The sequence below is a fragment of the Channa argus genome, chromosome 18, assembly GCF_033026475.1.
Source record: "Channa argus isolate prfri chromosome 18, Channa argus male v1.0, whole genome shotgun sequence".
Lineage (NCBI taxonomy): Eukaryota > Metazoa > Chordata > Actinopteri > Anabantiformes > Channidae > Channa > Channa argus.
The window spans coordinates 1,428,235-1,451,027 of NC_090214.1; the positions used below are offsets into that span (position 1 = coordinate 1,428,235).

General features: G+C 42.1%; 2 protein-coding genes across 4 annotated transcripts; one reads left to right on the forward strand and one right to left on the reverse strand.

Annotated features, from left to right (window-relative positions):
• Positions 1–78: 78 nt before the first annotated feature.
• Positions 79–4,265, reverse strand: pbdc1 (polysaccharide biosynthesis domain containing 1). Of its 2 annotated transcripts, none has more exons than XM_067483924.1 (6): positions 4,147–4,265; positions 3,604–3,669; positions 2,519–2,578; positions 1,864–2,004; positions 802–913; positions 79–424 (listed from the first exon to the last, which is right to left on the reverse strand). In XM_067483924.1, the coding sequence occupies exons 1-6, from the start codon at positions 4,252–4,254 to the stop codon at positions 333–335; spliced, it is 579 nt and encodes a 192-aa protein (XP_067340025.1). In that variant the 5' UTR covers positions 4,255–4,265; the 3' UTR covers positions 79–332. The 2 variants fall into 2 exon arrangements, with proteins under 2 accessions (XP_067340025.1, XP_067340026.1); XM_067483925.1 differs by having other exon boundaries at positions 4,133–4,159.
• A 3,282-nt stretch (positions 4,266–7,547) lies between these two features.
• On the forward strand, positions 7,548–18,901 carry dmtn (dematin actin binding protein). 2 transcript variants are annotated; one of them, XM_067485120.1, is made up of 16 exons: positions 7,548–7,704; positions 9,782–9,836; positions 10,017–10,097; positions 10,239–10,382; positions 10,543–10,587; positions 11,074–11,182; positions 11,814–11,858; positions 11,956–12,090; positions 12,677–12,771; positions 13,135–13,240; positions 13,326–13,381; positions 14,340–14,385; positions 15,958–15,968; positions 16,250–16,315; positions 16,689–16,769; positions 17,429–18,901. In XM_067485120.1, the coding sequence occupies exons 1-16, from the start codon at positions 7,673–7,675 to the stop codon at positions 17,540–17,542; spliced, it is 1,221 nt and encodes a 406-aa protein (XP_067341221.1). In that variant the 5' UTR covers positions 7,548–7,672; the 3' UTR covers positions 17,543–18,901. The 2 variants fall into 2 exon arrangements, with proteins under 2 accessions (XP_067341221.1, XP_067341222.1); XM_067485121.1 differs by lacking the exons at positions 15,958–15,968; positions 16,689–16,769; positions 17,429–18,901 and adding an exon at positions 16,604–16,644.
• Positions 18,902–22,793: the final 3,892 nt, after the last annotated feature.

Genomic DNA, 22,793 nt, shown 5'->3' on the forward strand with positions numbered 1-22,793 from the left:
CACTAGCTGAAGGTTTTTGAATTGAACGGTGAAAGTGTCGACTGACTGCAAATGTTCACGTGTGGCTGACAGACCATCAGTGGTAAAACATGTTTGACTTTTATTTGTTGTTTTACTCAATTTCAGGCAAACAAATGCAACTTCAGCGTTTTTCTAAAATGACGCCCTAAACAAACACTCATGACAATTGGCAAAATGAAACTTTACAGTAAATATAAAAGAGAATGAGGAAAGATTCTTAGTTATTAAACAAAGTGAAGGAGGTTGAGTCAGAAAACGTGACTGAGGGGTTTGTCTTTTAAATACACTCAGGTCTGGGTGGTCACTTAAACCTAACTCTTTGAAGATCTGGCCTTGAACACTGTGTTGTTGTATCCTTCTCTGTTGCGAGTGATCTCAATAGCAAAGAACTGGACCCTGGTGGCTAAAACAAAAAATAAAATAAAATTATCAGTATCATATTTCTCTGCAGGGCTTTAAAATCCCTTCACAGAAATCTTATTTTTCTACCCAGCTGCAGTCAGGAATGTACGTACATTTTAATGCATTTTTTTTCAAAGATCCATCTATTTTGTTATCAAGATCAAACATGTTTTTAATTCAATACAAGAAAATTAACATGTCCAAGTGAGGTGAGGTGGGTATTTATATAAAAACATTTAAGTAAAAGTCTGTTATTAAAAGTGGGCTAATACATTAAAGAAAGTCCAACGTGTATCTGCACACAAGTGGCTTTGGGGGCCACCTGAAGTACTGCAGTACTTTTTGTTCAACTATTAACTGATCTAAATAGGAACTTACCAAATATCGTGTTTTCCTCTGTATAATCTTTCTCACAGTCCAGACGCAGCAAAGTGCCGTAGTTGAAATCTTCCACGACTCCTTCAAACTGGTTACAGAACGGACGCCACCTCTGCACACAAACCGTTAGCACTTACTACTGCATCAGTATCTATACACTCAGTTACTGAAGTACTTCACACTGTCCTGTAGTTCTGATCAATGCCAGTTAAGACTTCAGGTACATTTTTACCAACTTTCTCTTATTGTAAGATTCCTGACATTTGCTTATTATTGCTACTAACTAAAAGGCCAATTGGTAAATAGGAAAAAAATTACTGAATGATTTTTCAGTCAGAAATCAGGTTCTAGTTACATTTAATTGATCTACAGACTTAACATCTGAACATTTTAGATTCTTGCAGAAACTTCATGGGTCACATGTGGAACAAACCTGGACTAGACTTCATCAACAGCAACAAGTTCAGTAGTCTTGCAAATTCTAGTGTGCAGTTACAGTAGTACTTCTACTTGTAGCAAAGTACTTTTTGGGCAACTATTTGCATTTCTTTGCACGTCAGCACCTCTGAACCTGACACCGGTTATAAACCAGTACATGTGCAGAGCTGCTCAATCATTTTTACTCTATAAGTCATGTAACTTGTTAGGTGAAAAACTGGGGACCTGGTGGTTCAGTGGCAGAGCATCGGGTTGTGATGCAGAAGGCCGCGTGTTAGAATCCTACCCCACCCGGTGTGGCTCCGCCCAGCCATCAAGGGCCACCTTGGTGCCGGTCCTGAGCACGGATAAAATGTGAGGGCTGTGGCAAGAAGGGCATCTGACATACAAACGATGGCCAAGTCAACGTGCGACGCCTGAAAGGGTTTTTTTTTGTGTGTTAAATTTCCCTGCTGCCTAACACAGATGCTGCTGCAGAACCTGAACTGTGCTCTGAGCAGCACAAACTAAACTTCTCTTTGTTGTGCTGGTACAAAGGCAGAAATGGGGAAATAACAGTGAAACAAGCTGCACAGAGACATGTTCCTACACTACAGGTGAAGATGTGGTGTTTGTGTCACCAACCTCTTTGGCCTCGTCAGACTTCAGGTCTTCTTCTTTCAGCAGCTTTATGTCCAGATCTTTGAAGGTTTCTCTGAATGTTGAGTAAATCCTATCGTCCTGCTTCGTCAGCTTCAGGAACTTTGGATCCACGGAGGAAATTAGCTGCAGACAGAAGAGGAGCTTCATTAACACAAGTTCTTCTTTTAATGTTTCTGCCAATAAATGACATAAGATATTTTTATGCTACTGTAGATGTTAGAACTTTATAAAATAAACAGGAACTTATTATCATATTTCCACACAAACTTTTATTCGTAAAAGAAACAATGTTTACTGTTAGTTGTGCAAAAAAAACAACTATTCAAGTGGCGGTAGAGCAATGTACAGGTAACAATGAAGCACACGTGTTATTGTATGTAATAAACTGACTGTATGTGAAAAGTGACTGTATTTATATTTTGGTGAAACAGTATCCCCAGAATCTTTTTATCAAATGAAATGTGTATTGTTTCATTAAAGGGTGCTTTACAAATAAAACTAGGAAAATCTTACATTTGTCCTTAAAGTTTCGACACAAATTGGAACGTGCATATTGAAGCCCAGCACCTTGTGTGGACCTGCTCAGATGTGTGTGTGATGTACCATTAATAAAAAATGAGATGATGGAGGGACTTACATTGAAGTAAACCTCGGCGTGGTTGTACGCCTTCATGGCCCACATAGCCTCAACCCGCGGCTGAGAGAAGAAAACAGATGCAAAAGGTCAAAGGTTAATAGAGTCACTCCTCTACTACAGGTCTGTGCAACAGTGTGAATCAGCAAAACATTAAGTCTATTTAATTCTTACATGCAGAGCTTTATGGCGTCTTTGTCCAGAACAAAAACAGAATAAAACAGCACATTTTTACCAGTACAAGTTTTGTATTAAAGCTCCATAAGCCATTTAATCACTTGTGTTAAAGACGAGACAGTTCATTTTTAGTTTTAGATTATTCTCAGATGTTTGAAGGCAATAAACACACGTTCAAGAAAAAACACCACTGTGTATTTTCTGTCTCACTGTAAAATGAACAGCTTCTCGAAAGAACGCAATTGTTTGACTTTACTTTGGGTTTTAAGGAACTACAACTGAAATCTCTTCCTTTTTTTCCTTACATTTTCTGGACGTAATCAGAGGAAAAGATCTGCACATTTATCAATTACAAATTCTAACTGATATGGAAGCACATTTCATTCACCAAAGAAAACAATTAAACGACCTTCTCTGGTGATTTGTGCCTAAAAAAGTCAATTCAATTTGCAGGACACTGCATGTAAACTGCATGTAGTGAGGCTGAACACTGAACACTTCTTAACCTGCCTGGAAATCATGGAATCTCTCAGTTTTCTCAGTTTCAAAGTATTTCAGTGACCGCTGTCTCTACATCTAGTGTTACTCTGGACAAAACTATTAATATCTACCCCAGCATATGCTACAAAATGTAAACGTGGGCTAAATAAATAAAGCCCAGGTTTTCTGCTGACTGTGTACATTATAGTATGTTTCATAATCGTCTGTATTCATTCCAACTGCTGATCTTATGTAAACGTGTCAGCATCATTTGCTATGGAATGAAAAACAAAAATGAAAAAACAAAAAACAGCACATCTTACATTTTTTTTACCACTTTCTGTAATATTACTGACTAAACAGTATTTGGAGTGAACCTCTGGGTGCAACTGCACGTTTGATCAGACAATGATGAAAACACGTTCACTTACATCGTTTCCATAAGCTTCTGCTGGAAGAGACAGAGCATGTGCAGCTGCTGAGGCTCCTTCCACCCCCTGCAAACGAACACGAACGAACACACACACACACACACACACACACCATTAATACAGCAAGTACAAATACACTCAGAGTGTCACAGTGAAATGTGACCGTGTCAGGCTCATAGGAAGCTAGACATGCAGGTTTTAACACGAGTAACCTGATGTAGAGGACAAACATCGTGTTATATTACTACAAGTCACTGCTTACGTCGTGTGATTCACCTGAACAGGTGGCAAAAAATGACATTAGTAGAAACACACGTCAGGGTTTAGGGTTTATCCATAGGAATGTTTCTACACGTGTTTTCGTCTCAGCTAACCAACATTAGCAAAGTTAGCAAACAGCCCTGTTTCGATAAACCGTAGGATTTGACTTGTGTGCACTTCTCAGAGCAAAACAAAGGTTAGAATAAATGTGGTGAGTCCGCTGATGAATAACAAGCGGAAAGACGCTTAAGTTCTGTGCAAACCCTACTTTTGAGTCCATACCAGAGAAGCTAGTCCGTTACCCGACGCCATTTCTCTCAGCCAAAGATCATCTATGACGAGATGAACCACTGGACGCATGCGCCTTGTCGTCCTATTTGGAGAAAACATTGTTATTTTAAAAAACATGTTATCTACATATTAAACATTTATACCTATAATATAGTAGTTATATACGTCGATACCGTTGCTGTTTTGTTAATGTCACGCTTTGCTCCCAACGAATCTTTCTGTTTCAATTAAAAAGGTTTAAGTATGACGTTTAACATTTTAACGATACGTCACCAGTTCTAATGATTCGTGAGCAAACGTAGACTGTATCGTTGGAGAGTAGTGGAGCATCTTCTTCTTTCACGCTCTTTGTTAAACTCTGACACTTTGCAGACGTCACGTATTAAAGAGCCCAGTGTCACATTTACATTTAATTGGTTTGTTGTATTTTTGAATTTAAATCAATTGTTAATTTTAGTCAATCGAAGATTACATCTACTGGATTCTAAAATACAAAAACAAAAAACTAACTAGTAAACACTGGACGAAGCTCTACAGGAATTACAGTTTTCATTGATTTGAATTAAAATAAAATACAAAAACTCCCTAAAAGATGGTCACTCGCATTGTCGCCACTGGAAGCACATTAAGTTCAAAAAGTTTTACGCACTTAATTTGTAGACTCTCAATGACATAAATAAAATAAAAAGTGCATCTTAGTACAACACAAATCATAGTTTTAAGCATATACATGAAAGGATATAATAATAATAATAATAATAATAATAATAATAATAATAATAATAATAATAATAATAATAATAATAATAACTTATAGCTTTATAAAGCACTTATCGAACAATGCACAGAAAAAGTGCTGTACAGAAAAAAGGGGGAAATGTAAATATAAATAAGTATAATCAGGGTAAATATAAAATCAAAGAAAATAAAACAGAAATAAAATGTACTATTTGCACTAAAACAAGAGTCTCACATCTCAGGTCAGAGAGCCTGATTTCTTCAGGCAGGTCGTTCCACAATTTTGGAGCCATGATGGAAAATGCTCTATCCCCCTTGGTTTTTAACCAGTAAGTTGGAACAGACAACAATCTACTGTCTTAAGATCTTAAGTTTCATAAAGGTGCATATGGATTAAAAAATCAGAAATGTAGGATGGAGCAAAACCATGCACTGCTTGATAAGTAATCAATAAAATCTTAAAATGTATCCAAAGATGAATAGGGAGCCAATGTAGAGATGCAAGTCTTTTTGCTGAAGTGAGGACAATAGGCTATTGCAGCAAAGTAGACGAGAGGCGATAAAAGCATAAATAATGATGTCAGCATCAGTAACATTTACCATAGGTCTGATTTTTGCAATGTTCCTGAGATGATAAAAGCAGGACTGAACTAGTTTAGTGATGTGATGCTCAAAACTCAAGTTACAGTTAAATAAAACACCAAGATTTCTGGCAACTGGCTTAACGAATTTTATCAAAAGCCCTAAAGTAATTAACACATTACAAAACATGCTAACATAACTGTTCCATTTATAGAAAACTATGGGATTACAATATTTAATGATACATATTAATCTATGGGATCTCAGATGATGTAAAGTGGAATCAGTGACTAACACACCTTGTGGCCTGAAACATGCATTTCATCTTCTCCTTATTTGATTTTGACAAAACATTTCATCATATTGTTTTATTCACGTTCAGTATGTTTAAACCAACCAAACACAAATAAATATTATGAAATATATTTTCTTCAGATGAGGGACCCGGTTAAAAGATCATAACTCAAATAGGATCAGATAACGCAGGACCTGCACATTAGCGACTGAATCCCAAAGAAAACCTGGGAATTTAAACCTCGCTGATCAGCTGTTACATAAACTTCCTGACTCCCGGCGCGCCGCTGGTTTCCTGCAGCGGCGTTATGTGACGTCATAGCATCACACTGTCCCACCCCCAACCCCCCCCCCCCCTGCTGCTTAGAATGGACCGACCCGCCGGAGCAACAGGAAAGCAGCTTCCTCCTCCTCCGCCTGGTGGGGTCACAGCAGCCCCCAGCCCGGACACATCACATCACACCTCCTCCTCCTCCTCCTCCTCCTCCTCCTCCTCCATCATCTCCTCCTCCTCCGTCACCGTCGCTCTCCTGGATGCGTCCATCCCGGGCTCCCCCAGCCTCACTGATTGATTCCGCGCCGTTTCGAGGTAGGAACTGCTTCTTTTCCCGTTAATGGTTTATCAAGTTCACACCGGTCCGAACCCGGGTTTTTGCTGGCTTTAATCCGGGATCTACGGGCTGTTTTTATCGCGCTGCTGCAGACGCACTTGTCTCCTCTCCCTCCTCGTCCATCCGCGAAATGAAGCCTCAGTTACTGGAGGCCACATGCTCAGCAGCAGCTTTACCGTCGAAGGATCGTCCGAGAAAGGCATAAATAGTGATTTGTTGTTTTTATTGTGGGCTCAGCACATTTACAATTTGTTGTAATAAAACGCACAGGTGGACGCAGATGTGATGCAGGCTGCAAATAACATCGTTTCTACTGTTTAGTTGTTTTATTTGTGCTGAGGAAATGATGGAAATCGCTTTTGGATGATATTCCAAGCAGCAAATGGTTAATGTGTTTAGGCCTGCAGCTGATTCTTCACCCTCAGGATTAATCTGCCGATTGTTTAAGTCCCCAAATGAGGATGACACGAGCAAAGCAGCAGATCTTTATATTTTAAAAAGTCCACAAAGTGTCTCCACGTAATGAATATTCGAAGTTAATATATCAGAAACAATATGGTGCTGAGAAGAAAAAAATAATCTCAGCAAAAAGTCTCTATGTCGTTCTGTAACAGATGTTAGTTATCCAGCTGTTCTCATATTTAATTATCTTCCCCCTTTTCAGAATGTGAGCAGACAGTTTTAGGTTAAGCTTAGTTTACACCTACACGGATATTAATGTCAATGAGTCCATTTACAGTCATGTATTATTAGTAGTATTGAAGCAAAAATGCCAAATCATTGCCAGAATATTTAGCTTTTCTCTGTTTCATATGAGAGTTTCAGTTTATTATTTTTGATTTTGGCCTGTTGGACAAAAGACATTTTCACATTTTAGACCAAACAAATAACAAAATAATAAAATTAAAGCCTGAAGTAAGAATAACAACAATCTAACAGTCAAATTTAAATGTTCTGTCTCACTATGATTTTACCCAGTCACTTAGCATTTACACTGTGTGTGTGTGTGTGTGTGTGTGTGAGGGGGGGTTATAGGAGCTACAGTAGGACTAATGGACCACACACACACACACACACACACACACACACACACACACACACACTGAGCTCAGCTCCATCCAGCTCTGGCAGTTAAAAGCTCTCAGAGATAAGACTATCGGACACGCAGAGCACTCACTCTGCAGCTGATCACATCCGTCTGTCCTCAGAGACACTGACACGGCCTCTGGAGCAGAGTAACTAAGTAACATTTACTCAAGTACTACTGACAGCTACTCGAGTATTTGTACTTTATGCTGCGTGTACCTGTGATGAGCAGATACTGGTCAGTACAGTTTTTCTTTCCTTAATATTTCAGAGGCTCATGAAGACTTTACAGGTGTGTTTCTTACAGTAGAGACGTCCTGAGGTGAAAGTTAGCAGACGAATCGTCCACCGCGAGTCTTTTTGTGTCTCCGTTAAGTCATTTTGCCTCTTTGTAGTTTGAGCTGTCAGTGCCCATGTTTGTGCTCATGTTGGGTCTCCAGGACGTCCAGCAGGCTACAATATTTAAATTTAGAATTATTATTTTTTTGTCTGTGTCCCAAATAAAACATGCAGCGTCGAATCACGCGAATAATTACAAATGAATGATAAAAATGAAGAGAAACAAACGAAGGGAAAGATGCATCAATAAGACTTCAGGGTGTCCTAATGACAAGAAGTCTGAGTGGACATATGGTCCCAGACTGTGTCAGGCCTTAGTCAAACAGGGAGCAGTGGAAAAACATAAGAGAAGTTCTTTAACTGTCTCCTAAACCTCAAGCATGGACAGAAAGGGGACTTAGGGCCTAAAACATCTCCACAACGCTTCTGTAGTTTCCAAGTTCGTACGGCCGCATCAGAAAGAACATTCCAGTAAACATCACGTCCTTCAGTGAAACCAGGATTTTCTACGAGAAGCTCAGGAAACTGATCTGCAGTGTGAACGCGGGGATTTACAGCGAGAGACGTTTCCTTTTCTTTAGTTCAAACCGTTCAAACTTTGTGCTACGACCACCAGAGGTCACCTGATACACTACAGGACAGTCCCGTCCAACGTGTCCAAATCCAGCCAACATGGTCTAATGGGTGGGTGAGGGTGGAACAACAAACAAGTTGTTTGTGGGACTTTTACTGCTGGCTGAGTATTTGTACAGTGCAGCATTTGTACTCTGTTTGAAGTAGTCTGCTTACAGAACCCAGATCAGGTTCAGTCGAGGACAAGCAGCAGAAATTGCTCCTCTCACTCAGCTGGTGTCAGACTTTTGGTGGGGGGGGGGCATACCTAATGATATTTGATGGTTAGAAATAAAAGAACAGGAGGGGGGGGTGAAGCCGTCCTGTCTGTGTGCTGTTGGTTCTCTGGAGGGAGGAGTGTAACCACAGCAGTAACTGGTGAGCACCGGCTGGGCGTTGGCCCGGCTGGGCGAGCTGATAAACAGAGCGTGAGGGGGGGGACGGAGGGTGGGATGGAGAGAGAGAATGAAGGGGAGGGAGAGAGACGTTCGAGGAGGGGGTTTACAGGAAGTGGGGATCTTTCAGGGGGAGGAAATCCTCAAGCAGAGAGGCTCTGTGTTGTTTAGGAACAAGGTGAGTTTCCTGTGAACTGCCCCCCCCCACCACCAAACCACCTCCACCGTCCGTCCCCTGAGGAGCTCTGATAACAGCCGGGCCTAGACCAGGCTTGTTTTACACACTGTCCCCACCCCGAGGGACATAATGTCTCTGAGAGCTTTGAAACAGGATCAGCGGCGGTGAAGCAGCTCGGAAGGACAAAAGACACGTTGCTGCCACTTTATAAGGAACAGTTTTTACCTGTAGCCTTATAGGTCAGTTACAGGCCATAAAAACCACCCGTCCAGGGGACGTTTGACGTCTCGTCTTCTGGCTGCATGACTGAATTGAGTTTACAGCTGCAGGCTGATTCTGATATAACAACTTATTAAGCTGAACTCGAGGTCTGACGTTAGCTCTTTACATCTAAAATGAAAACAGTTTTCATTCTGCTGCTGTCATCACACAGATACACAGTAATAACACCGACGTGGGTCTGAACCCTGAATCACGGCTTCATCAGGTTTGCACGTCAAAACAAACTCGTGTTAGTCACCTGCAGCTGGACATTGTGGCATAAATGTGAAATAAAAACACATTTTGGTGCAGCAGCTTCTTTCTCAAACGGTTCCATGTGAGAAGTCTGTGGGATGATGTGAGGAGGTGGCTTACACACAAACATCTGGACCGAGGAAGTGAAAGAAAATGATTCGAAACCAAGCGTTTCCTATAAAACTGTATCTCTGACTGATGAGTCATTCTCCAAATGTCTGTGAATGAGGATGTGTAATGGCTGATGGCCTCTCTCTGCTCTGATTTCTCTGCAGCTGCTTAAAGCCACACAGGAGGAAGGAGGAAGGTTTTTCTCCAGCCATGCAGAAGGTAATCGATCATGCCGCCGAAAAGACAACGAGGAAAAACAAAAAGTGCGAAACTAAACCTCGTTCTTACTTTGGCAGCAGCAGAAGAAGAAGAAGCAGCTGATGTTTGTTGTTGGACGGATTTTTACTAATGATGTATGAAAGACCATAAACTCACGTCCTGTTGGTCTCTGTGTCACAGGTGGACGGACAGGTGAGCCCAGTCCACCTGCCTACGTCCAGTGGCCCGAACAGCCTGGGGTCTCCTGCCACTGGCATCGTGGTAAACTTACACGTGCTCAAACACACCTGTGCGATCAGTCTTTAAACACTAAAGCAGTCACACACCTGATCCAGGTGATCAGCAGAAAACAAGCAGCCACTGCACTCAAACTGTCACCTGTGTGTGTGTGTGTGTGTTCAGGCCCGAGTAAACAACGAGGTGGTGGGCTACAGAGACCTGGCAGCTCTGCCCAGAGACAAAGCCATCCTGCAGGTGGAGAGACCAGACCTGATGACCTACCAACCGCACCTGAGCTTCTCGTCCCTCGACCACCCGCGCAGAGAGGTGCACACACATCAAACACACACATTCACGTGCGCTGCAGAAAACCAAAGTGCTGCAGTTTAAAGGGTCTCAGCACATTTGCAGCAGCTTCTGTGTCTCATAATCAGCCTCCCATCACACAGTAACGTGCTGTTAATGTGTCGTCACTGTGTTTCTGCAGAGATCTCTGTCTCCTCCAGCCACGTCTCCCACCATGTCTCCTGAGGTAAGAGTCCCAGCTGTTTGTGACATCATCAGATTCTCCCTCTCATGTAGTTCCCAGGATTCACTGCTCAGTCCAGGCTCCTTATCAACGTGTCTCAGTCCAGAAACTTTGGTAATAATGTCTCACTGTGTGAATGAACTCTGGCTGATCCTTCTAGAATCTTCCCCTCATGCATCATGATGTCACGGACTGATGTCTTCATGCACTTTTTTACTTTCTGAGCTTCAATCACGGCTTTGTGCTAAGATGTGACATTCAGAGCCTGAAGTTTTCCTGCTGCACAGACAACAGAAAGTGTCTTTGTTGTCCGACACTTTCCATCAGTCACGGACATATTTCTGTGTTTGTACTTTAGTGGAACATCAAGTCAAATAAGATTCAGGCTTAGACGACAACACCCACAAAATCCCGCCTCAGCAGAAGTTGCAGGAGTGTTTTACACAGTCGAACTGAAATCAAACTTCAGTGTGTGCGTTTGCTCTTCAGGTGAAGGGACGCAGAGCAGGAAGTGAGAGTGGGTCTCCTGGAGGGTCCACGCTGCAACTTCAGGCTGGACGCAAGATCAGCACCAGCCTGCAGCATTTCCACAGACCAGGTAACACACACATTAAAATATGACACACAAACTGACAAAGATCACAGACAAATGTCAACAGGTGCATCTACGAACTTGTCCTATTAAGGGTCGAGTCCTTTCCTAAACATTTATGAGATAAATACATAATCATATTAATAAATAATTCTTTAAAAATTTGAAATCAGTGTTCAAATTGGTTCATCCGTTTCTGATGAAGTCAAAGTTAAAACTAAGATAAAAACTCATTACATTTGCAAAGGAATAACAACCTGCATCTTTAATTTTTTTTTATTGTCAAATTAAAATTAGTATTATAGTTGAACTGTCCTAATATTTATTCATAATAATTTGAATGAAAATGTAATTCGTTAATTAATAAATGGTAAATTAAGGGATGTTATTTGTGCCAGTGACATCAAACTGCAAAGTGGAGTTCGCTGTTTGATTTGATAGGAATTAATGAGCAACTATTTTAAAAAACTGTAACATTTTAAAGATTTATTTTCAACATTATTCTCACAGAAACACAGATGTGAAAACCGATGAGAAAACTTTGGCCTTTTCAGCATTTTAAGCAGGAAATGAAATGTAACTTTCAAAATCTAAGTTTTCCATCTTTCAAACATTGGTGAAATATTCACGTTTTCAGAAAGTGGAACCAACATCTACATGAAACCTCCCATCTACAAACAGGGTGAGCCGCGATTCTTGTTCACCTTCAAGTTTCCCTGTGCGTTCGGCTCCGTCCTCACGTCCTCTGTCTGTCTCTCTGTCTCTCTGCGTCTCTGCAGATGTGGGCAAACATGTGGAAGGCAGCGGAGTCATTCAGTCAGCAAAGTTTCCAGCAGCTCAGCCTCCTGATCCCAACCAGCCGTCCAAGATAGAGACCGAGTACTGGCCCTGCCCCCCGTCCCTGGCTACGATGGGTAACACACAAACACACACAGTCAGGTCCACAAGTATTCAGACAGTGACACTGTACATTAGCAGAGAAGGGAGCTGTCAGTACTATTGTCAGAACACTTTTCTCAGGATTCTTTGAGCCACTGTCCGTCTGCAGCGAGAACATCATCAACACCTCCTGGAGCCTGATCCCCTTGTGAGGGTCTTTAGGGATTTTCTTTTTAACAATGAACCAAACGGTCGATTTCACCGAACGTTTTAGCATCTCTGTAGTTTTCCAGCCTAACGATGACTTACTCCACAGGCTGTGACAGCTCTGACGGCTCCCTATTGACACCAATAACAGGTTCTAAATGCAACACCTGACGTCAAAGGGACCTGTAAATGAACTAATGGGAATGAGCCCGCCGAGCACATTCCAATGTTGTTGCATTTCTGACCCACTCCAGTATTTTCAAACTTGATAGCATCAAATCCAGTGAGGTGGTGCACGCAGTCAAAAAGATGAAAACTGTGTCACTGTCAAATAATTGCGGACCTGACTGAGGCACATGCTATAAACGCTGCGTGTGTGTGGATGGAGCTGACTTTAAGGCTGAACTCCCGCAGAGATCGAGTGGAAGAAGAAGAAGCTGCAGGAGGAAGATGAGTTCGAGGACCTGACAGAAGAGGCCAGGACGCTGCAGGAGCAGGAGCTGGAGAAGGTTTGTGACGTGTTATCTGCTCAGACCACAGCTCTTTTCTCCACACAGACCTGTTGCATGTTGCTGGCGTCTGTGGCTCCAGCCTGAAACTGGAACTGCTGCTGCACATGCACCATGTTATACTGCACCCGTTGCTACATCTAGCAGGGACGTGTCACAGTTATCACATCACTTTCTACTAAATATACAGCGAGAAAATGTAAAGTGCAACGAGCTGGTCTGACTTGTTTCCTGTTTAACTTAGACACACCGGGTTAGGAGCTGTTGTCGAGACACTTTCTGATTATTTGCGCCCAATAAACTTTGACCACATTGAGACGGGACGGACTCACCGTGACGCCTCTGTGTTTGTGTTGAATCCAGATCAAGTCCAACATGGGCCGTCTGATCCTGAGGGAGGAGAAGGAGAAAGCCGTTCATTTCCGCAGGAAGACACAGTCACTGCCTGACAGAACTCACATGCACACCAGTAAGACCGGCGGCGGCTTCGCTCACAGTTTGTGGCTTCACGATGAAGCTCTTCTCAATGAGCGTCTGTTTTTTTTCACCTGCAGGCTTGTCAGGAAGTGCATCAAAGTCTCCTTCCCACTCAGGCTCAGGCCTGACCAGAGTAAGTGCCTGTGTGAGTTTGCAGACTGTAAACCTGGGGCAGGAAGAACAGGCCTCATATGTTGGAGTATTTAAATGCTCAGTTTGGACATTTGAACCAACCTGAAAACCTAGAAACTGAAGCAGCAGGTTCAGGCACATGCTACATAACTGAAGTGTCTTTTACTGCCCGTCATCCCCCATCTCTCCCCCACGACTGCCCTTAACTTAGTGCATGCAGTTATAAATCTAATGAAGCCACAAATGGCCTGTAGAGGCTGCAGAGTGGAAGCTGAGAACAGCCAAGTGTGAGGAAGTCATTTTAATGAATCCTGATAATGATCCCATGGTCTCAGGTCTCTTCTTTCAAATCAGCCATCAGGTAAAGAGTTCATGTCTACCGTGTTGCCTATTTATTTACTAAGGGATCAGGCATCAGAGGCTTTTCGAAGGTAAAATGGAAGAAACACAAGTGATGCAAATCCAAACTTTTCATTTGGTTTCATGTAACATGCCGAGTGGGCAGAAGTTCAATACTCAAGTACATGTAGAAGTGCAAGTACTCGCCCAAAACAGTACTCCTCAACAAGTAGAAATACCATTTGAAATTCTTTGCTCAAGAAAAATGACAAAAGTGCCAGTACTGCACTCAGGCAGTCAAGTCTCTGGGAATCAATCCGACTGAGCTCCTAATAAACAACACAGTATTTGAAACAATATCACACATACGTCTGATCCAGATTTCGACCAACTCTCAGGTCATTTTTAATACTGTCTGATCCAAACCAGTGGACCAGTTTGTAACCTTGGTCCATTTTCCCTCTTGGTTCAGTTTCCTTTCGTGTCTTGTCGTCTCATTGGATCTCATGCGTTTGGATGTGGGGCAGGAACATGAAAGTAAACACAGGAAGTTGATTCTGTTTTGTGTGAAAATCCTGACTTCAAAAGTGGATTTAACTCAACTGTTTTGTGGTTTGCAGATGCAGTCTGCAGAGTTCACCACAGAGGGAGATAAAGGGCAGCCAGGTACTTCTCCTTTCTAACACTTCACTGTTCAGCTTTCTGACAGGAAACGGCCAAATGCGGTGCAAAGAGCAGTTGTTCTTCATAGATAAACTCCTACATGAAGAGCTGTTCAGTGGCAACTGGTCCTGCTTCTGCTTCTTGGAGACATTTCACCTCTCATCCAAAAGACTTCTTCAGTTCTGATCAACTGACTCAGACAGTCCGTCCTGTACTCTCTGTGCAGCCTTTAAGTCTTTGCCACTTTGATGGACACCTGGAGCTTGTTGTCACCCCACTTTCACGTGTGTTGTTGGAGACACAAGTTTGGATGACTGTGCTCGATAAGTGTCCACCTTAGTCCACCTCCTCTGATCAGACGGGATCGTTCCAGTCTGACATAAATCAATTCTTTAACACCTCGTTCGATGTGTCTTCCCTGTCCAGAATGTGGACATGTGCTGTCTTTAGAGTAGTGACTGTTGTCCTTACGATGCAGGTGGACTGCAGAGTCTTGTCCTGAGGTGCTGAATCTCCTGTGATGTGCCATGTGTTTGTGACGTGGCTTCAGACTGGAAACAAACAAGAAGCACAAGCTGGTCCAGTTCCCACTGAACCCACGACCTGGACGACTGAGAACAGGGGCTTAGCATCACTTCACAGATGTATCACAGCATATGACCAGTGACCTCCATTAATGTTTAAAGGCAGGACGCCGCAGTCCCTGCACCACTAAAAACCACAAACTGGGGTTTTTCTGTCTGTCCGTGTGAACAGATTTTTAAATTGTGGCTTCTCACCAACAAGTGCAGACACCCCCCAGCTCTTAAACGCTTCTTTAACAACTTCTCATAAATATCAAAGTTTATTTTTAGAGCTGCTCACTGTAGTTTTTAACCCGATGAACAGGAGCCAATACTGCTTTGGACAGGGACCCTTTTTCAGATGTGGGTTCATCCATATTATAAGACTAATATCTCATGTCTCAAAAAATGATTCAAGTGGAAATAAAGACGCATCAGGTTCTGGAAACTAAGACTATGTCGGTTAGTTCGTCTCTAAACGTGGGACTTTGGTCTGAACTGTGTGCATTGACACATTACAATGTGCTGACGTGATCTTCGGTGTAGTGGACCAATCACCACTGTCTGTAGTGATGCTGTGAGAGCTGTGAGCAAATATTGTCCCGGAGAAGGAGCAGAGCACCAGGGGGTAGAAAAGTCCAGGTCTGAGGTTTCCAGAGACACCGGGGCCCCGTATTTAACCTATAGTTACCAAATGATCTATTAGCAGCTCCTGCTCACAGTGTGATCGGAAGCGATTACTCTCGTGATTATTCTCTGTTTTTCGGTTTTAGCTGATTCATAAGTGTTTTCAGTGCAACAGACATAAACTCGAGTTTTGACTCAGAGGTGATGCAAATTCCCTTCCTGCAGCAGCTCTGCTTCACGTTTCTCCCCCCAGAACGTTTGTGTCACAATCATGTGAGGCACTTATGTCCTCTGAGAAAGACATTTGAATGCACAGGATCGTCTGAGACAGGAGTTTTCTTTGTTCTGGTCCTCACTGTCTTCTCTTCCTGTCATTGTGTTTTAGCACCTGCTCAGGTAAGTTTGTTTGTGTAGCATGTGCATGGCCCTCAGCAGCCCTCTGTTCATCCTGCCATCTTTATCCCAACTGCTACAGCTCCTTACTGCACAACCCTGATTCATGTGAGTGTGTGCACACGTGTGTGTGTGTGTGTGTGTGTGTGTGCGCTACACGTGCATCTCTCCCCCATCGCCATCCATTCATTTCAAACGCTGCTCACTTTGGCTCAGCATCGCTGCGACGCTTGCACAGCGGAGTCTTCCACACATGTTGTTTTGTTGTACGTGTGTTAATGTAGAACGGAGACAGTCGACGGGACAGGATGGACAGAGGAAACTCTCTTCCGAGCATCCTGGAGCAGAAGGTGAGAACAACGTCTCCTGCACCGTTTTACAAATCACAATGATCCTTTGGGTGTAAATTCACAGCAGAGCCTGATGCCGGAGAGAAAAAAGAGAAATCAAAAGACATTTAGTTCTAAATGTGATGTTAGCTACTTTGTGTTGTTATACTCTGCATTTCTTTTATTCTTTTATGTCACAACTGCTGTATGAAGCAAAAAGGAAAATGTGTGGCCAAAGAAACTAAATCCCTGATGGATTCGCTCACGTTATTTTTACACAATCTCCAACCTGCTGCTTTATTCATTCAGATAATTGCTATGATTTTACCGGGTGAGGTGACAGCATCCTGCATGTGCCATAGTTAGTGATGAACATCGTTGTGCATGTGTCCAGATCTATCCCTATGAAGCGCTGATTGTGACCCACAGGGGGCGCTGCAAGCTGCCACCAGGAGTCGACCGCACTCGCCTGGAGGTTTGTACCTGAGCAGACATGATGGTGAGAGTGTGTGGACGTTATGCGGAGGAGAAGCTGTCAGATAAAAGGGGGGTGGGGATGATTTGTGTGTGTGTGTGTGTGTTTCGTGTGACCTTGGACTCCAAACTTACGTTAGAGCATTTGTGTGCGTTAAGATTATTGGGCCTAGTGTTGCTGTGGATCTCGTAGGTCTGTACACAATATTTAGTTTGAATTATTTTGTCTGTAGTAATAAATCCTCAGATTAATGCATTTGTAGCGCAGCATAAACTGGGGCTTACGTGGTGATTAATGATTCATTTCTTCCGTTCTTTTACACTTCGATTGCAAAATAAAGTGCAAACTAATGTAAAGATGACTTTAGTGTGTAACAAAGGTGTATGTGGCCTCATGCAGTCAACAGCAGGTCAACAAGGAGCAATATCAAAGTTCAGACAGAAATAAATGAGGCTCTTTACTGAGTGTTTTCTCTCCCACACGCACCAATATTTGCACTTTATCTGAAAGAAATCAGAGTGACAGTAAAGGGAATTGTGTCTTCTGGTAAGTTCACAATCAGAACCTAATTGTTTTCCACCAAGAAAAACGCCCTGAGAGCTGCTGAAAAGTGACCCCCGAAGCTAAACGGGACTCTCCCTCTTCTTCTCTCCTCTCAGAGGCATCTGGCTCCGGAAGAATTTGAGCAGGTGTTTGGGATGCCGATGGCCGAGTTCGACCGCTTGTCCCTGTGGAAACGAAATGAACTGAAGAAGAAACTCTCGCTTTTCTAACAGGAAGTGACCTCGCTCTCTACCAATCCTGCTTTGAGGGTGGGGGGCAGGCCATAGCATCAGATATCCAAACCAAACACACACGGATTTATCATGTTAGCAAACGTGTCCTCAGACTAACTAACCGGTCCCTGAAGATCGGGTCCCGGTTGTCCCCGTACGTGACTAACCTTAACTGATGCACGGACACATTACCTGTGCTGCACTTATAACCACCACTGCTTGCAAGTCATCTTCATCACATGTCTGCTCATCTCAAACATCATCATGGTGTTTTTGTGTTAGTTTGTTTTTGTCGTTAAACCTCCAGAGGTCTGCATCATGAATAGTCTAATCATTCCTGAAGGATCCTGGGATTTTAATGCATACACACAAGTAATAAACAGCAATAGAGGAACATCTTTAATACATGGAAAAAAAAAAAAACTCTTATTCCCAGCAGGATTCATGAGATGGTCAAGAATGCGAAAGTTTAACTGTAAATCTAAAATAAAAGAACAGAACGAAGCTTTTTCCAGACGCCATTTCCAGTAGAAAGAGTGAAGAGTTGTGCAGAGCAGACGGGGAAAAGCATTGGTTTTTGAGTCTCAGGCTAGTTTGAGTTTCACACTGCAGCCTTGAATAAAGTAAACAACCTCACTTTTCTGCTCTCTCGTGCATGAACCGAGTCGTTTCTGCCGAGTTCCAACAGGGTCAGATCTTGCACTAATATCCAGTTTTCTGCAGTGTGACGTCCTACATTGTCCTTCAGGTGGTTCATTCAATCGCACCTCACTGTAAAACCCTTTTTGCTAAAAGTTCACGGGACCAGTTAATGAGCAGCTCCATGAGAGCAGTGTCCAGGACCGATGAGAACCACACAGACTCTTCATGATTCACACCTCTGATGTGTTTCTGCTCGTAACTTGAATGCCAGCCGATCAACGTGAGGAGCTACGGTCACATATTAAACGCGCTCTCGTACAGCCGATTGTAATATCTCTTTATTATGTGAAGCTTTTTATTTATTTGAGGATTGTAATTTTTACTGCCAAGTGTCACATTTGCTACTGTGAACTGTTCTTTTGAAAATGATGTGTTTTTTTTTGCTGTACAGTTTCTACGAGCACTTACTGATGACTTTATTCTTCCTCACCAACATTTTCCCATACATTCCATCCACATACCTGACATGTTAAAGGAGTAGTTCATACTAATCAACATGGTAGCATCTCTACTGGCTCGTGTCTTGAGGTAGAAAACGTCTCTCTCCTGATCCCCACGCTTTCGTCTGGCATCACCTTCATGCCATTCAGTCCTCTTTGTTTCTGTTGTACGATGTAAAGGAGCCAAATAAACCAGAGAAAAATGTTAAAATCACCTTTTGTTGTTGTGCATCCTTTAAACATCACACCCATGTTCTGTCTTTAGCAGGACTGAGACCATGAGAAACTAAATTCTCTGGTCTGATGAAACAAAGATTGAAGTCTTTGGTCTGGATGCTAAGTGTCATGTCTGGAGGAAACCAGGCACCGCTCACCACCTGGCCAACACCATCCCTACAGTGAAGCCTGGTGGTGGCAGCATCAGGAACTGGGACACTAGTCAGGATGGAGGGAAAGATGAATGCAGCAATGTAGAGAGACGTCCTTGATGAAAACCTGTTGCAGAGCATCTGGACCTTAGACTGGGGCGACAGTTCATCTCTCAACAGGACAACGACCCTAAGCACACAGCCAATGTAACAAAGCAGTGGCTACAGGACAACTCTGTGAATTTCCTTGAGTGGAACAGCCAGAGCCCAGACTTAGATTGAACATCTCTGCAGAGATCTGAAAGTGGCTTTGCACTGATGCTGATGAACCTGATGGAGCTTGAGAGGTGCTGCAAAGAAAAGATGAGAGAAACTGCCCAGAAATAGGTGCCAAGCTTATAGCATCATATTCAAAAAGACCTGAGGCTGTAATTGGTGGTAAAGGTGCTTCAACAAAGGATTAAGCAAAGACGGTGAATATTTATGTACATGTGGTTTATTTCGGTTTTTACTTTTAATAAATTTGCAAAGATTTCAAACAAACGTCTTTCACGTTGTCATCATGGGATATTGTTTATAGAACTTTAACAAAAATAATGAATTTTAATTCATTTTGAAAAAGGGCTGAAACATAAAATGTGGGAGAAGTTACGCATGTGAATCCTTTCTGGTTTATGCAGAGAAACAGACTCCGCCACCTACAAGCATGTTGGACAAAGCTCCAGGTTTTGGTTCAGAGTTCCTGTGTTTACAAAATGGCTCCAGAAAGAGTTTTGCATTTCTTAAAGGGTAGTGAGCAGATTCTGGAACATTTAAAGTAAAGTGTGTTACATTTTGTCCTTGTTCATGGAACAACTTGCAGACCCGACTAAAACTGAAAACTTTAATTCCATTATCCTCTTTTAAACGGAAACGAACTGCAATTAACGCCACATCCTGCTCCCGTTTGTTTTCTATTGCGTTTTGTCTTTTGTTGGACTTTGTCCTGTATTTTTGGTTTAATAGTCATGTGACTATTCTGTCCTTTTACCTGGTTAAATAAAAAATGTACAGCCAAACTTGTCAGTGCCCTCTGGTCTTCAGTAAGTGTCACTACAACAAATGCACATCATTGAGATTTACTGGCAGATATTGCTCCAGCTGATCGTTCACACTCATTAGAGCACAACAAAAAGAAATGTATGGTTTTCTGAATATTCTACTTTTTATCATAACAGTGACAGTGAGCTGCTCCACATTCTGCAGCTTCTGCTGTTGCACAGTAATCAGCCCTGGATCTAAATATGCCCTCGAATTCCTGCTATTTTCAAGCCAACAAAACACACTGTCACCGATTTCATCCATTTGTGGCTAAAGTTTCACACCTTTCACCTGTGACTGTTGTACAGTGGTTTCTGTTCGAACCCCCACAGCTGTACTTTTGTACAGCCGGCGTTTTCTACGTGTCTCTGGCAAACTTGAAGCTGGGGACACTTCATCTGGAGTGAACAGCAGGTAATAATGCGGAGGGTTTGTGTTGCTAAGAAACATATGGGGCCTGCACATAAAAGCGAGGAGCTGGCAGCGTTTCAATGCCACTTGTGTCCTCGCTGGAATAATCCGCACAAAGCAATGCTTCCCACGCCGGGCTTTGATTGGCAGCCGCTCGGCGACACAGGGACCGTGTCCTTGAGCTCTGAAAGCAGCAGCAGCAGCACACAACAGACACACAAGCACCGTTACTTTTCTCTTTTGGTTTTTTTTTTTTTATTTGAATGGAGTGAAACATCTACATAAATCAGAGGCCTCGCAATACATGTACTCGACAAAAAAAAAAAAAAAAGAAAAAAAAAAAAGAAAAAAGTTTTTGCTTTTTCAAATTTAGCAGTAAAGTAGAAGAGAATGTTGATTTTTTTTTCTTCTTATTTTCTTTTTTAAACTGTTTCTGTACATTCTGTTAGATATGTTCTGAGACTCGAACACGCCTCAGAAATGAGGCCCGCACACTCCACCCACCTCCCCAAAAACACAGAAAATAATTATTGTTAAATCAAACCCACCTAGGTCTTCATCATCCCTGCTGAAACACACCCACAACACCCACTCGTAACTTTATCTTCTTAAAGGATTACTAAAACATGGCTCCTTTGTTGAGATCTTTTTTCCATGATTTCTATCAGCAGGGTTGATTATTTTCATTTTCCGATTAATCTGATGAGTAATGTGTGTATTAATTGTTCACTAAAAAATCTCAGGTGATGTCTGCTAGTGTCTTGTTTTGCCAAAGACACTGTTTACTCTGATATGACGAAGAAAAGCTTCAAAATTCCACATTGCAGCACCTGAAACAGCAAATATCTGACATTATTATCTTAAAGACCAACTTATTTAATCTTTGCAACATCTGACATCTGGGAAGATGCTGAAGTCACTAAAAAGAACCCTGACATGGGACACGATTAGAAACCAACTTCTCAGCCTTTTGTACTAGATTGTATTTAAGTTATTCTTAACCACTATGAAGACAGTAGTTTCTTCGATTCCTATCTTTTAACTTGTGTATTATAACGTTATCTATCATGCTAAACAGAAAAGGAGACATTATTAAGCAACTAACGCAGGCTGGTCAAAGGACTCTTAATGGTGCTTTTGAAACAGTTTTTTGGTTTTTTTTTTTAAAGGGTGGACAAATGTTTAAACTGTTAAACGCCTTCATGTTCTAGAAATAGTCTGTTTTGATTTCCACTGTTAGCACCCAGACAAAATGTTTGCCGAGCGATTCGTTAAAAAGTGAGCAATTATTTCACTTTATAACGAGACATCTGTCACATTATTATGATCCAGAGTTTCTGAGAATTGCAAAAATACCAATTTATTCTGTTTTTTAACAAGAAACATTTAGTTTTCTAACAACATTTCTCTCTTTATCTAATATCATAAAACCAAACTGTAAAGAACTAAGCTTTTTGTTTTTAACACAATAAGTAAACCGTTTGGAAACGTTTGTCTGAAAGAGACAAAGGCCCATTATAACTTGAATAGTCTGTAGACTCAAGCACATGAATGTGATGATGTGGCCGTGTCGTTTGTTAAGACTGTGGCTTGTTTTTGTCAGTGAGCTGCAACCACTGATCTGAAACACTCATGTTGTGTGTGTGTCAATCATTGAACGGCTCTAAACTACATTACCTACACCTGTGTTCTACTTCTTGTAATAAATGGAATGAATTGGCATCAGCCACCATAACAGGAAAAATCTCTGTTATAACGTAAACATGAGAAACTGATGAGGTTTTAAATGTTTAAGTTGTTGCTGTACGTTTTCGACCGGTTCGACTTCTTTTTAGTGCATTTCCCAGATCTCCATGTTTAACTTTGATGAGCACAATGTTACTGCTACTGATAGAAACGACGGCCAAAGCCACAAAAACAAGATCCAGCTGCTTTCACAAAGAAAATATCAACTCGAGGTCCAGTTAGTAGCTTTTTCTTCCTGGAGCTTCCAAAGGCACCTTTTGGTCTCATTTGTAAGGCGCCAACGTGGCGTCTTCGTCCCAAATGAAAACGGCAGTAAGAGAACCTCGAGTTAACATTTTCCTTCTTATAACGACCCTCCACACTCAAATCTCCCAGTTGCAATAAAGTGTAATAACCCTATAATTGTCCTATTCTTATCCGTCTTCACCCCTCCCTCCCTCAGACCCCACCCCCTCCCCCCCACTCTGCACATTTAAGCCTAGATCTATGTGCTGTAAAAAA

Bases quoted from the DNA above. Each gene is read 5' to 3' on its own strand.
- pbdc1 (XM_067483924.1), bottom strand. From the start codon at position 4,254: ATGTTTTCTCCAAATAGGACGACAAGGCGCATGCGTCCAGTGGTTCAT. The intron at 2,579-3,603 runs GTAAGTGAACGT...TTCTTCTCTCAG, and splicing joins CAGAAGCTTATGGAAACGAT to CCGCGGGTTGAGGCTATGTG. The intron at 425-801 runs GTAAGTTCCTAT...TTTTTGTTTTAG, and splicing joins AGAGGAAAACACGATATTTG to CCACCAGGGTCCAGTTCTTT.
- dmtn (XM_067485120.1), top strand. From the start codon at position 7,673: ATGCTGCGTGTACCTGTGATGAGCAGATACTG. The intron at 13,241-13,325 runs GTAAGACCGGCG...TTTCACCTGCAG, and splicing joins CAGAACTCACATGCACACCA to GCTTGTCAGGAAGTGCATCA. The intron at 16,316-16,688 runs GTGAGAACAACG...GCATGTGTCCAG, and splicing joins CGAGCATCCTGGAGCAGAAG to ATCTATCCCTATGAAGCGCT.